The sequence below is a fragment of the Xenopus laevis genome, chromosome 9_10S (genome assembly GCF_017654675.1).
Source record: "Xenopus laevis strain J_2021 chromosome 9_10S, Xenopus_laevis_v10.1, whole genome shotgun sequence".
Lineage (NCBI taxonomy): Eukaryota > Metazoa > Chordata > Amphibia > Anura > Pipidae > Xenopus > Xenopus laevis.
The window spans coordinates 45,137,000-45,152,350 of NC_054388.1; the positions used below are offsets into that span (position 1 = coordinate 45,137,000).

Genomic DNA, 15,351 nt, shown 5'->3' on the forward strand with positions numbered 1-15,351 from the left:
TGTCATTCCCACAGCTGGTGGAGGAGAAGAACATCCTTGCCGAGCAGCTTCATGCAGAGACGGAGCTGTTTGCTGAAGCAGAGGAGATGCGAGCCCGACTAGCCATCAAGAAGCAGGAGATGGAAGAAATTCTGAGAGATCTGGAGATCCGCATGGAGGAAGAAGAAGAGAGAAACCAGGTGTTACAGAACGAGAAGAAGAAGATGCAGACACACGTTCAGGTTAGTTCCCCCACCACCATCCTAGACTTGTTCACTCTGCTTTTAAAGAAACATGCAGTTAATTGCCTTTGTAAAGTAAATTGCTGCTGTATATCTGACCCATCGCCTCTCCCATGCAGGACCTGGAGGAGCAGCTAGATGAGGAAGAAGCCGCACGGCAGAAACTGCAGCTGGAAAAGGTGACTGCAGAAGCCAAGATCAAGAAGATGGAGGAAGATATCCTAGTGCTCGAGGACCAGAATTCCAAGTTCCTAAAGGTGGGTGATGGATCTGCGATGTGTTTCGATAACAAATTTTTATGGTTTAGTTCATCAGTCAGGATCCCCCTGTCAGGCTTTTGTTAAGGGTTAAACCTGTATAAGGAACAAACCAACAGGTAGGAGAAGTGTTCTTAATCCCACATCTAGCAATTTGGGGTTCTTTCAAGGTTACCAGCGACTTTACATGCCTGTATATCTTTGTCCAATGCCATGGTAAAGTTGAAAGTGTTGGTTGTATTGTCGTGCTCTGGTTTATTAGGAGAAGAAGCTACTGGAGGAACGTATTGCTGAGTCAACCTCTCAGCTGGCTGAGGAAGAAGAAAAAGCCAAAAATCTGGCAAAGCTGAAAAACAAGCAAGAGATGATGATCTCAGACCTTGAAGGTGTGTCAAGTTTATTTTTATTTTTTTTATAGTCTTTATTTTGTTTTCAAGGGAAGGGGGTGGGGAGAAACATGCAACAAAATATGGTTCACAATTGAAATTAGCTGTAAACATGTGGTGTCTAATTGGCGACCTTACAATGCAGTGCTATATGTTGGCCGTAAAAGTCAGAACGAACAGCAATACAGTCAATGATTCCGGAGGCAGCGGGTGTTGTGCTACAGTGCGGCCTGGGACAACATTGTTGCCCCGTGTCGCTACTTTGAGCAGTGCCTGTTCGGTGCAGGAGGAGATTGCGCTGCTTTTGTGTGGGTTGCGGTCGGCAATATCAGGATGGAGCTCAGGGTATTAAAGCACGGGCACAGGGCTGCATTACTATGAGTCTGTCCTGTTCTGCTACTGGCCAAGCCCCTTGTTGACTTTAACTTTTAATATGAGAATGTGGCGCTTCCCCTCCCAGTACAGTTTGGCCAGTCATGTTCTAGATCAATGACTCAGGAGCAACATGTTGCTCACCAAACCCTTGGATGTTGCTGCCAGTGGCCTCAAAGCAGGTGCTTATTTATAAATTCTTGACCGGAGTTTTTATTGCATAAAAACCAGCCCTATTGCCAAATAGACTCCCCTGTAGGCTGCAAGTCCACATAGCAAATAGGAAATCACAGCCCTATTTGGTACCTCCCAGGAACATGTTCCATACTTGTTTTGCTCTCCCAACTCTGTTTACATTTGAATGTGGCTCAACATGGTTGGAGATCCCTGTTATAGATGCTTGTTAGAACATTAACCCCAATAAACTGTTCCACCCATTTTCCCTCTTGCTTGCTTTTGTGATGTTACTCCTTCATATTCCTTTACCTGTATCCCAGAGAGACTAAAGAAGGAGGAGAAGACGAGGCAGGAGCTGGAGAAAGCAAAGAGGAAGCTGGATGGGGAGACCACTGATTTCCAGGACCAAATTGCTGAGCTGCAGGCTCAAATCGAGGAACTCAAGCTGCAGCTGGCCAAGAAAGAGGAGGAGCTACAGGCGGCACTTGCAAGGTAAAAGGGTAAATGGTAAAAGTTCTGGCTGTGCTCCTTCTGGGAGGAGCAAGGAGGTGAGGGAAGCTATATGCTCACAAGTTCGTGGGATGGAAGCAAGGGAATGCTACAGGCTACACTGACCTGGGATTGGTGATGAGTGAGGTGAAGCTAAATGAGTTTTTATGGCATTAAGTTTCTTCTGCTTTTGCTATTTTCAGGGGAGATGAAGAGGTTCTGCAAAAGAACAATACGCTAAAGTTGGTGCGAGAATTGCAGGCACAGATCGCTGAGTTGCAAGAAGACCTTGAATCAGAAAAAGCGTCCCGCAACAAAGCGGAGAAGCAAAAGAGGGACCTGAGTGAGGAGCTGGAGGCTCTAAAGACTGAGCTAGAGGATACTCTAGACACCACTGCAGCCCAGCAAGAACTTAGGTATCTACAACAAATAGTATTTGTCATTAAAGTGATCCTGTCATGGAAAAAAATTATTTTTCAAAATGCATCAGTTAATAGTTCTCCTCTAGCAGACTTCAGAGCTGAAATCAGTTTTTCAAAAGAGCAAACTTATTATTTTAAATTTAATTGTGAAATCTGACATGGGGCTAGACATATTTTCAGTTTCCCAGCTGCTCCAGTCATGTGACGTATGCTCTGATAAACTTCACTCACTCTTTAGGGCAGAGACAGACGCGAAGATTTAGGGAGATTTAGTCAACCAACGACTAATCACCTCTTCTTCAGGCGACTAGAATCTAAATCGAGGGCGGGATGGCACTCGGAGAGCTTCATTTTCCGAAGTCGCCTGAAGTTTCCCAAGAAGAAGCGATTTGTCGCCAGTCGACTAAATCTCCTTAAATCTTCACACAGTCTCTGCCCTTACTGTTGCACTGCAAGTTGGCGTGATGTCACCCCCTCCCTTCTTCCCCCCAACAGCCCATCAGCAGAACTATGGGAAGGTAACAGATAACAGCTCCCTGGTAGATATAAGAACAACACTCAGTAGTAAAAAAACATGTCCCACTGCAACTCCTTCAGTTACATTGAGTAGGAGAAACCATTGCCTGCCTCAAAGCAGTTCCATAGTGCAGCACTGGCACTTTCTGAAAGCAAATGAACAGGCGAAACGACCTGATATGGCTGCCTACACATCAATATTACATCTAAAAAAAATACACTTGTTGGGTTAGGAATTACATTTTACATGGCAGAGTGAATTATTTGCAGTGTAAACTGTGGAATTTAGAGATAGAAACTACACCATAAAAATCACAACAATCCTGTTAATGCTTTCCAGCCTCTCCCCTCAACCCAACAGTCGTCCTTGAATATTCACTCCCTGCCTTAAACTCATTACTGTGTCTTTAGGACTAAAAGGGAGCAGGAAGTCGCAGAACTAAGAAAGAGCATAGAAGAGGAGACAAGAAACCATGAAGCTCAGATTCAGGAGATGAGACAGAGGCAGGCAACAGCCCTTGAGGAGCTCTCTGAGCAGCTGGAACAGGCTAAGCGGGTAAGTGGGGACTCTTATAACTTCCTGGCAACACTCTCTCAACCAAAGGCTCCAAAGCACTAACTTGCAGCTGTTTGTGTTCTCTGCAGTTCAAAGTAAACCTAGAAAAGAACAAGCAGAGCCTGGAGTCGGACAATAAGGAGCTGGCCACAGAGGTGAAGTCCCTGCAGCAGATGAAGGCTGAGTCCGAATATAAGAGGAAAAAGCTGGAAGGGCAGGTGCAGGAGCTACATGCTAAGGTGTTGGAAGGAGACCGTCTGCGGGCAGATATGGTGGAGAAGAGCAGCAAGCTGCAGGTAGAGCTAACAACATGCAAGACAGCCTGGGAGCCACAGAGGCACATTGTGACAAAACTGTATTGACCAATGCTTTTCTCTCTCCATAGAATGAACTGGAAAATGTTTCCTCTCTTCTAGAAGAAGCTGAAAAGAAAGGGATCAAACTGGCAAAGGATGTAGCAAGCATGGAGTCTCAGCTACAGGACACACAGGTGAACTATTTTGGGAGTCAATTTGGTCCCTGCTAGAAGGCGTACAATGTGGGAAATGCAGAAAAAGTTGGCACCTTTAGGTTGGTGTCCTGTAAAGTAACTATAATTCCTCTCCCCTGGCAGGAATTGCTCCAAGAGGAAACCCGGCAGAAGTTAAACCTGAGCAGCCGCATCCGACAACTAGAGGAGGAGAAGAACAATCTGCAGGAACAGCAGGAAGAGGAAGAGGAGGCTAGGAAATCTCTTGAAAAGCAGATCCTCAGCCTGCAGTCTCAGGTACATATGGTACTGACAGATAAACATATACACATATTGTGTGTTATTTTTGCCATTAGGTGGCCTAGGAGCCTGCAACAGTGGCTGATAGAAGGATGCAGCAAAGAAGAGATACTAGGATAAGGGAAAAAAGGCAAATGGCTCCATTTGTGAGGAATGAGAGAATAGGGCAGACAGACGTTTATACGGAGTAGTAGGTACTGTAGCAAAGTTACATTAATATTCAGCTTAAGTGAGGGTAAATTGTATAGTGGGTAGTAGACATGGAGTTACAGTACCCTAGAATCTGTAGTCCAACGTTAATTACTGATTTCATCCACTCTCCACATATATAGCTAATAGAGGCTAAGAAAAAAGTGGATGATGAGGTGGGCACCATCGAGGGACTGGAGGAAGTGAAAAAGAAGCTCCTGAAGGACACGGAGGGTCTGGGACAGAGGCTGGAGGAGAAAATCATTGCCTATGAGAAACTAGAGAAAACCAAAAACCGGCTCCAGCAGGAACTGGATGATCTGATGGTGGATCTGGATCACCAGAGGCAGATTGTGTCCAACTTGGAGAAGAAGCAGAAGAAATTTGATCAGGTGACCCTTTATTTTGCCCAGGAACTGAGAAGGCCATAATAACATAGTCCCAGTGGTACACATTATTATTTCATCTACTTAATCTTTTATTTTTATCTGCCATTCTTAGCTCCTGGCAGAGGAGAAGAACATCTCTGCCCGCCATGCAGAGGAGCGAGACCGTGCAGAGGCCGATGCCCGTGAGAAGGAAACCAAGGCCCTGTCATTGGCTCGAGCCTTGGATGAAGCTCTGGAAGCTCAAGATGAGTTTGAAAGGCTGAACAAACAGCTCCGAGCAGAGATGGAGGATTTAATGAGTTCCAAGGATGATGTGGGGAAGAATGTAAGTTCCATCAGCAGAGTAAGAAGGGTCTCTATTCTCATCTACTCTATATTCACCAAGTTCCACGCAGGACCAGACCATTATTGTACAGTTGAAGTCACTGTGTAACTTTAGTACCACTTCCCCTGATAAGAGTAACCCCCCCCCCCCTAGTCCTCCAGCTAAGATTTGAGCCTCTATGTATCTGACAGGTGCACGAGCTGGAGAAGTCAAAGCGGGCACTTGATCAGCAGGTAGAGGAGATGCGGACACAGCTGGAGGAGCTGGAGGATGAACTTCAGGGCACAGAGGATGCCAAGCTGCGCCTGGAAGTGAACATGCAGGCCATGAAAGCTCAGTTTGAACGGGACCTTCAAACCCGGGATGAACAGAACGAAGAGAAGAAACGGGCACTGGTGAAACAGGTGAGTGTTATTGGTAGGGCATACAGAGATTGAAACCAAGGGAAGCATAGTATATGCAGTTGTGTTCAGAATAATAGCAGTCCGACATCACTAACCTGATCAATTACTGTTTTTGGTAGAAATTCTATTTCTACATGGCAAATAGTTTACTAATAGGTGTAGTAGAAATGGAAAACCAACAGTCATGACATGCATGCTGCTGATTCTGTGTAATTGATTCATTAATTGAGGCTTGTTCGAAATAATAGCAGTGTTCAAAATAATAACTTGTTCCAAATAATAGCAGTGTGGGGTTCAATTAGTGAGGTCATTCATTCTGTGAAAAAAACAAACCTGAAAGATGTGAACAAAAATGGGAAAACTACCATTCAAAGGAAGATCAAAGAAGGTCTAAAGTTACCTGTGATACAGTTACAATTAGAAGACGCCTATGTCAAGCCAAGCTATCGGCAAGAAGCCCCCGCAAAGTCCCATTATTCTGAAAAGCTTACAATTTGCCAAAGAACACACTTACTGGCCTAAAGAGAGATGGCCCAACATTTTGTGGATTGATGAAAGCAAGATTGTTCTTTTTGGGTCTAGGGTTTTGTCAGACAACCCCCAAACACCGAATTCAAGATTTTGAGTTTTATTAAATTTCTTAAACACAAATGTGTGTGTGATTTTAGTCAATACTCTCTGCAGAGAAGGTTGTAGTGGCACAAAGCCCAAGTTTTATTTGCCCCTTTTTTTGTTTGCCAGGTGCGGGAGCTGGAAGCTGAGCTAGAGGATGAGCGCAAGCAGAGAGCTATGGCTGTGGCCATCAAGAAGAAGCTGGAGATGGATATGAAGGACTTTGAATCCCAGATCGAAGCTGCAAATAAAGGCAGGGAAGATGCAATCAAACAGCTCCGCAAGCTTCAGGTACAGGGAGTTGGATAGTCCTTATACTCTATATGTCTTCCTTGGCCATGATCCCAGACATCACATGTTCACTAGAGCAATGTAGATGTTTTTGGATTGTAGTTAGCGCCTTCTCACCAAGTGATATCTTTCCATCCAGTTGAATGGAAAAATTTATTTTTTCTGGAAGCATGCTATACAGCTATTGGCAACTGTATACAAGATTAATAACGTGTACCTGTTTTTAGGCCCAGACGAAGGATTACCAGCGGGAGCTGGAGGAGGCTCGGGCATCACGAGACGACATCTTTGCTCAGTCCAAGGAGAATGAGAAGAAGCTGAAGGGCTTAGAGGCTGAAATTCTTCAGCTGCAGGAGGTGAGCCATGGCCTGGACATGGGACTAAAGGGAGTGGAGCTTACTGGGTCTGGATCCTTCCCTCTACAATAGAATATACCTATACTAAAATGCATGTCCCCCTCAGGAACTGGCAGCTTCTGAGCGGTCACGGCGCCATGCAGAGCAGGAACGGGATGAGCTCGCTGATGAGATTTCCAACAGCACATCTGGAAAGTGAGTGGCCAGCATGTTCATGTTAGATATACTGACCAGGGCTCCAGGTTGTGAGCTGACCATTGAAGTCCTATGGGGATTTGCTGGGATCAACAGTGAATGCTTATTCCATTGTCAGGTCAGCCCTGCTGGATGAGAAACGACGCCTGGAAGCAAGGATAGCTCATTTAGAAGAGGAGCTGGAGGAAGAGCAAAGTAACATGGAGTTGCTCAACGACCGGTTCCGCAAGACCACCCTGCAGGTAAAGCACACAAATCTTGTGCCTCCCTATCTCACATGCGGATCTATGTGTAGTGTAGCCCTTTGTTCAGAATAAGTTAATTTCATGTGACGGCACCATTGGTCTTCAAAGTGGCTGAGCTTCTTTTTTTAAAGTTTTTTTATTTTCAAATTTTCAAAAAACAAATAAAAATCAACAGTAAGAAGAAAGGGACAGAAAGGAAAGAAAGAAGGTGGTAAGAGGAGGCAAGGGTATCGGTTATTTCATACCAGGGTAGCACTCAGATAACATCAAATAGCTTGTAGATCCTGCCAGGTTCCCCATATGGCTTCAAATTTCACTGGGCAACCCCTGGCTAAGTAAGTAAGTTTCTGTCTTGGGAGGAAATCATTTACCAATTTCAGCCAGATCCAGAGATTTCCAAGACATTAAGATTGCCTTTTTTGCATAGTAGAAGCTGTAAGTAGCATGTGGCTGAGCTTCTTAAAGGAATAGTTCAGTATAAAAATAAAAACTGGGTAAATAGACTGCGCAAAATAAAAATGTTTCTAATGTAGCTAGTTGGAAAGGAAAGGATGGATTTACTGGATAACATTAGCCAGAACACTACTTCCTGCTTTGCAGCTCTCTTTGTTTCCACTGATTGGTTACCAGGCAGTAACCAATCAGAGACTTGAAGGGGGGGGACACATGGGTCATAACTGTTGCTTTTGAATCTAAGCTGAATGCGGCAGATCAATTGCAAACTCACTGAACAGTTCTGTCCCATGTGGCCCCCCTTAAAGTCGCTGACTAACTCAGAGTTAGAGATCTGAAACAGGAAGTTGGATTCTGTTCTGTTAGACATTCAGTCACTCCACCCTTTAAGATTACATTTTTGGCTAAATAACTATATTAGAAACATTTTTTATTTTTGCACAGCCTATCTATTTATCCAATTTTTATTTTTTTACACTGAACTGTTCCTTCTCTTCTTTCTGAATGCCTCCGCCCTGCTCTTCTTCCTCTATATCACTCTGCTTCTTTTCTTTCCTTAATCTGTGTCTGCTCCATGCTCTTATTCTTCCATCCTGTTCTCCCTGCTCTTCATCCAAGCAGTCAGCATAAACTTTGCATCTTCTCCCACTAGGTGGACACCCTCAACTCAGAGTTGGCTGCAGAGCGCAGTTCAGGCCAAAAAAGCGAGAACGCTCGTCAGCAACTGGAGCGGCAGAACAAGGAACTAAAGGCCAAACTACAGGAACTGGAGGGTTCAGTCAAGTCCAAATTTAAAGCCACTATTGCCACTCTGGAGTCTAAGATTGCACAACTGGAAGAGCAGCTGGAACAGGAGGCTAAGTAAGTTTTTAGTGGAAAACCTGTTATCAGATGAGTAAGATGCCATGGTCAGTCACTTTTTTTTGGGCTGGTGGGGGCTCTTTGGGCCTCTGTAGGTCCTATGTTGAATCCCAGTCCAGGCTTGCTTCCAAGTCAGTTGAGCAAAGCACCCTCTAGTGCATATCTGCAGGAATTACATTGCCCTTAATATACATATGTAGGAAATGACAGTGCCCACTAGTGGAGGAACGAGTTATGAATGAGAAAATGCTGTTTCTCCCTTAGGGAACGGGTGGCATCTAACAAACTGGTGCGCAGGACTGAGAAGAAACTGAAAGAGGTGTTCATGCAAGTGGAGGATGAGCGCAGGCACGCTGACCAGTACAAAGAGCAGGTACCAGGGGGGCACACATGAGACTCTGGTGGGACAGTGCCAGGTCAGTACGATTAACCAGAATTCCTGTAACACAGATGGAAAAGGCCAATACTCGCATGAAACAGCTGAAGAGGCAACTGGAGGAGGCAGAGGAGGAAGCCACTCGGGCCAACGCATCGCGACGCAAACTCCAGCGGGAACTCGATGATGCGACCGAGGCCAATGAGGTGCTGAGCCGGGAGGTGTCCACCCTGAAGAACAGGCTGAGGTGAGATCAGAAGTCACATGATTAACCCAATTGCTTAAGCCCCACCTACACAGTGTACCAATAAACCCCCTCCTCTTTCCCACAGAAGGGGCGGCCCAGTGTCCTTTTCTTCCTCCTCCAGTCGCTCAGGCCGGCGCCAGCTGCAGATAGAGGGGGCGTCCCTGGATATCTCTGATGATGAAATGGAACCTAAAAACACTGATGTCAACAACATCCCAGTAGCAGCTGAGTGAGTGGCTCTTGTCAGGTCCCATTGAGTCAGGACAAGCTGAGCATTGAAGCGGCTGCTCCCCTCACTGGCAAAAAAAAGTGCTTTTTTTGTTTGTTTTTTTAATTCCAAAATACAGATCCGTTGAACTTGTTCTGCTGAACCCCCCACAAAAGCCCCATCTCTGCCCCAGAAGGGCTTCATGTCCAGCTCTTCAGATCTCCATTTAGACTTTTTTCCTTTCTCTCCATCTTCTGGCATCACGTGAAGAATCTGAACACTACGTCTGTGACCCCATCCCACGTGGGGTGAGGGTGGCAGTGGGGGGGGGGGTATGTGGTTAATTTCTCACCCCTTTTGCTTCTTGTAGCTGGTACATTCCCCCATCCACCCTTTATTCTGTTGACAGCAGAAGAACTCAACTGTGAATCCGTTACTGTCTTTTCATTGCCCCTCATTGGCTCCAAAACTTCTACTCACCTGTCCAATCAGCACTGGAAATGTCACTCACTTCTAGCGCCCGCCTTAACAGGCTCTTTCAAGCTGTGATTGGCACAATGTGACTCCACCTTTCAGCCTGTATTCTCATTCCCAGGCTTGTATTGGTGGGATGTTATACTCGCACCCAGGCCTGTATTGGCAGTTGTGAAATTCACTCTCAGACTGGCATTTAAAGAGTGTGACCTGTATACGCAGAGTGTGAAAGAAATAGCTATCTTATTACACATTTAATCCCCCCCCCCGTCAGCCAAAAACTCGACCCTTTTATAGTCAAACAGAAGACAAACGGTGCCTTAGACACTTAAAATTTGAGATCATTTAAAAAAAAAATGACATATCTACTGCCACCGACCGTTCAGATCGTTCTTTGTGATAATATGAACAGACCAGTCAGTATTACCCAGAATCCTCAGTCATGTGCTGGACATATCACTTTATTTGTATTGTTCATTGTTTAGCTTAAATCTTTTATTCAGCATTTCCGGCACCACAGGGTCCAGCTCGGATCAAGGTAACTCTGTGCGCATTCGTCTGCATTCATTATCATTATATATATATATATATATATTATTTTTTTTTAACACATAACAGCTGCAGACTCCTCCCTCTCTGCTAAACCCTCCTCACCCCTCCCCTCTGTATAGCCCATATTTCTAGACAATGAATTTTGTACGACAATAAACTTATTCATTATAGAATACCAAAGGGGCCTGACTGTTTTGTTGGGAGAAGCCGTTGCTATTCACCACGGAAAGCGTTGGACAGAGGGACCCTTTAACATATAACATACAAAGGGAACTAACGAAGATGGAGGGAGGTAGAAAGGGATAGGGAAAGGTGCAATAGAGGGAAGTGGAAACTAACAGTATTTACAATGCTCTTTATATGTACATAAGGAAGACCATACAAACAAACATACTGCCCTTTCCCAAAACAGCCACACCCACAGACAGTCCCAGCCAATCAGGTCGATGTTGGCTGTTTTTGAAGATGGTTCATCTCTTCTTAGATAGACAAGGGACTGAAATCAAGTTACGGTGGCCATACACGGAGAGATCCGCTCGTTTGGAGATGTCTCCAAACGAGCGGATCTCTTCCCTGATATGCCCTCCTTGAGGTGGGCAATATCGGGCTGATCTGATCGTGGGCCGATCAGATCCTAACGATTAATAATGGGCGGTCGGATCGTGGGACCGAATCAACGAATAGATTCGGTCGTTATCCGACGGGATTTTTTTGTCCCATCCGATCTAGATCGGTGGGGCCCGTCGGGGGGGCCCCATACACGGGCCAATAAACTGCCGACACTGTCTGTCTGCAGCTTTTAACGGCCCGTGTATGGCCACCTTTAGGATGCACTGTGGAAGAAATCCCATAATCCAATACTCCAGGTATCCCTTTGTTGATCCAGCAGTGTCATTCCCTTGGGAACTCTTGCTATCCCCACACCCACACCAGTGTGTCCAGTTATTTGCATCTCTTTGATATGGACATTACTGTCGCTGCAGGGTGGCTGTTGTCCAGGCTTGTACCTTCACAGTTGCCATTGATGGAAAGGCAGATATCTGTTAAGACAGTATGTGTATGGACTTATTGTTGAATATCCACAATTCAGTACTACACACTTCTAAACAGAATTTCTGGTTTATCAAACTTTCACACCTTATAGATCCTATAACTGTTTACATTGCAAATAATTCACTCCCATTTAACATTATTCTTGAACCAACAAATGTGGGGTTTTTTTTAGCTGTAATACCGATGTGTAGAGAGCCATGTGCATTGCGATAGATTCTGAACTTTGAGAAGGAGCCAGCCCTTCGGGGAGGAACTGCTTTGAGACGGCTATTGTTTCTCCCCTTATCATTGTACTTCAATATGACCCAAGTCATGCTCCTTAAAGGGCATGTAAAGGCAAACATAAAATCCCATTTTTACTTTCTTTAATGAAAAAGAAACCTATCTCCAATATACTTTAATTCAAAAATGTGTAGCGTCTTGATAAGAAACCTGACTGTATGCAGTGAAATTCTCCCTTCATTTACTGTTGTGGATAGGAATTGTCAGACGGTCCCTAACTGCTGAGCAGGGAAACAATCATACTTATGAACAGCAGGGGGAGCCCCCGCCTTACTTCCCAGCCATGCAGAACTCAAGCAGCTTTGTTTATGACGATCCCTAAGCAGCTCAGACCACACTGAGCATGTGCACAGTCTTAGTCTTGCAAAGATTTTTAACAAAGTTACAAGATGGTGACCCCCTGTAGCCAATTTTGAAAGTGTAAATTATTTGTTTGATTAGGCTTGTGGTGCAGTAAGTTCATGTTTATATTTAGTATACAAAATACAGCATGTCTAGCCTTATTCTATTTTAGACTTTACATGCCCTTTAAAAAAAAAAGGGCTTTTCTTGCTTGGGTGATATTCTCATGTCATGAGCATGAATTTTAGCAAAGCAAACAAATGCTTCAGCAGGGGTGTCGGGTTAGCTGGCCAATGTTCTGTTGATAGGCTGTTGGGGGGGAAATATCATTCCAATTTGCAGTGTAGCAGTAAAATGTGACTGAAGTTTATCAGAGAACAAGTCACGTGGTTGGTTGGCACCTAGGAAACTGACATCATGTCTAGCCCCATGTCACATTTCACAATTAAATATAAAAAGAAATCGGTTTGCCTTTTTTTAAGAAAAAATGGATTTCAGTGCAGAATTCTGCTCGAGCAGCTCTATTGACTGATGCGATTTGAAAAACAAAACGTTTCCCCTGTCGACTGTATCCCTTTAACCCTTGCACTGCCAGACAATCTGGTACTTTTATTGCCCGACCATTTTTGAACATTTTGTACTCTTTCTCTTTAAAGGACCAGTAACAGCAAAACATTTTTGTTAAAAAATTCGTTCGCATGCAATGAAAAAAAGACACCAACACATATTAAACTTTAAAGTCGCCAAGTCTTTATTAAGAAATAAATTAAGAAACTCTGCTTGCGCTCCTCCTCAGAAAAGTCAATCCATCGTGTGGCACTCCATTTCTCCTCGCTGCCTTCCTTATAGGAGATATCCAGGGATGAGAAATCGAGCACCGCATGATGGATCGTGTCGCTGTTTCTGAAGAGGAGCGGACAAATCTAAAATGGGTAAATATGTCTTTTTTTACTCCAAACTACCAGCAGTAAGTGAGTGGGTGGGCTGGAAGTTGGGTCCTGCATCGGTGGCTGATACTGCAGGATCGGGTAAGAAGTGGGCTAATAGCCTGGGCCTTGTGCTTACTAACTAGACATGGGCCAGTTATCAAAGGTATCCAGCCAATCAGCCCAGGTGCAGATCAGTAAGTGTACGAGGGGACATACATTACATGGCTGCTCAGCTGTTCTTCAAATCTAAATTCCCTATTATAAAACTCCCTATTAAGTATCAGGAGCCAAAAGCCTTTGCAGTGTGTGGTGAGGAAGGACAAACTCAGTTCCCCAATGCATCACAGACCCCAAGGTGGGCCCAGAATGTACAACCTTAAAACCAGTGTAAAACCTATACAAGGCATCATGTTGCCCTACCATTCTTTATATAAAGGCAAAACAATCATGCAGCTGCTCTATTCTATACTTCTGTGTGCCCAGTCTGTTAAAAAAACGAACTGAAATGATGGATTGTAATGATGGCATGACAAGTAATTACAGGATCTGACCACTAGAGGACATGGATAAATACCATTGATGAAGGGCTGAGCTGCATTTCATATCCTGGATGTATGAAGTACAGCATCTCAGCACTAGAGGGCAAGCCTGGAATTGTTAAAGGAGAACTAAAGCTTTATTAAAGACGTAGGCTAGAAATGTTGTACATTGTTTTTGGCTTCTGTTCCAGCCCAAAGCGACCACAGCCCTTTAGTAAGTAAGACCTATGTCTCCAAAGATGCCCCAGTAGCTCCCCATCTTCTTTTCTGCTGATTCACTGCACGTGCTCTGTGCAGCCATTCAAAGCTGAAAAAGGATAAAAGGCACAGAATACACAGCAGATAACAGATAAGCTCTGCAGTATACAATGGGATTCTTCAGATCTGTTATCTATTGTGTATCCTGTGCTTGAATGGCTGCCCCCATTGCTACACAGCAGCTTGTTTATATGAACTATAGTAGTGTTTCTGAAGCAAACTCATCAGTTGTACCAGTGCAGGGCAACACTACATTATATTTTCATTACTTTAGGACACCTATTTTTGGTGTTACTGTTCCTTTAACAGAGTAATAGATGCTACAGGGTTTTGTTTTACTGCAAGGTGTCACTAGGCTTGCCACCTTTTAATTAAATTTCCCTGGCCAGTGGTGGGGGCGGGAACAAAAGGGCGGGCTGTGATGTAAAAGGGGACGGGTCATGACGTTAAAGGGGGTGGGACATGATGCAAAAAAAAAGGGGGGGCCACAGCACGTGATGACCAGAAGGAGGCAAAAAGGTACGTTTTAAGCAGTTTGGGGCTGGCCAAGGGGTTTTGTTAGGGGTATTTCAAATTTACCAGCAGCTACATTGCCAGTAAATCTGTAATACCGTCTAGGCAACCCTAGGTGTTACCCATGTTTCTGGGTGGGAAACCCGTGTGATGAGAAGACTTGCGCTGGTGTCACACAAGGCGGGTTCTCAGCCTGCGCAGACCAAGAATCCGCCCCATGCTCTTAACTGCTTTGTGATGTGCCTGTACCCAGAGCCACTGCTTGAGCCGAGTGCAGTCACACAGCATATTTTGATGCCAAACTACATACGTGATAGTAAAACCCACACCCGCCCGATAACCATCCAACCTTCGCCCGACTTCCGGGTTCCTTTCATAGACCTGGCCCGTCCCGCTGATGACATCGCAAAAGGGGCGAGCAGACGCGCAGCTATAAAACGATATAAGCCGGCAGTGCAAGTGCACAAATGAGCAGATCTTATCAATGTGGCCAGGGCTTCTTTTTTGTTCCTAAGGCTTCTCAGTGACTTACTGAATGAATCCACCAATGATGTTACTGGCTGTCCTGGTTCTGCCACTCATCATACAGCTCTTGCTGCTCTGGCTGTTCTTCATTGATAGGGGTCCCCTAGACACTCTCTTACAGCACACTGACAGTTGGACTGCCCTAAGCTGGCAGGTCCCTACTCCTATCTAGAGGTCCTAGAACAACATCATCATCTCGTCCTACCTTGTTTCAATAAAGGCATGAACTTATTGGCAGCTCCTACTATATGTTTCAATGCAGATAACACACAATAAGAATTATCCAAATAGATCGATCCATCTCATGGTATATCTCTTGCTTTATCTCTTGGTATACCATCTCTTGGTTGGTATATCATCTCTTGGTTGGTATATCTCCTGGTATATCTCTGGGTATGTCATCTCTTGGTTGGTACATCTCTCGGTTGGTATGTCATCTATCAGTTGGTATATCTCTTGGTATATATCTTGCTTTATCTCTTGGTATACTGTATCTCTCTGTATAAGAACTACAAAATAAAAGTACGGTATACTCTCCCCTTGAATCCCTGAACTAAAATGACTCACC

General features: G+C 44.6%; 1 protein-coding gene across 6 annotated transcripts in view; it reads left to right on the plus strand.

Annotated features, from left to right (window-relative positions):
* Positions 1-10,517, plus strand: part of myh10.S (myosin, heavy chain 10, non-muscle S homeolog) — a 53,613-nt gene extending 43,096 nt beyond the window's left edge. For 4 of the 6 annotated variants that reach the window (XM_041577718.1, XM_018237388.2, XM_018237389.2 and 1 more), the window contains 20 exons: positions 15-221; positions 341-478; positions 741-864; positions 1,734-1,905; positions 2,106-2,318; positions 3,252-3,396; positions 3,486-3,692; positions 3,782-3,886; positions 4,010-4,162; positions 4,498-4,746; positions 4,856-5,068; positions 5,260-5,472; positions 6,214-6,375; positions 6,603-6,731; positions 6,838-6,926; positions 7,045-7,168; positions 8,277-8,485; positions 8,750-8,858; positions 8,936-9,108; positions 9,194-10,517. In XM_041577718.1, coding sequence (XP_041433652.1) covers positions 15-221; positions 341-478; positions 741-864; positions 1,734-1,905; positions 2,106-2,318; positions 3,252-3,396; positions 3,486-3,692; positions 3,782-3,886; positions 4,010-4,162; positions 4,498-4,746; positions 4,856-5,068; positions 5,260-5,472; positions 6,214-6,375; positions 6,603-6,731; positions 6,838-6,926; positions 7,045-7,168; positions 8,277-8,485; positions 8,750-8,858; positions 8,936-9,108; positions 9,194-9,341 — 3,282 coding nt within the window. In that variant the 3' untranslated portion in view covers positions 9,342-10,517. 6 annotated transcript variants of the gene reach the window in all.
* The last annotated feature ends 4,834 nt before the right edge of the window (positions 10,518-15,351 follow it).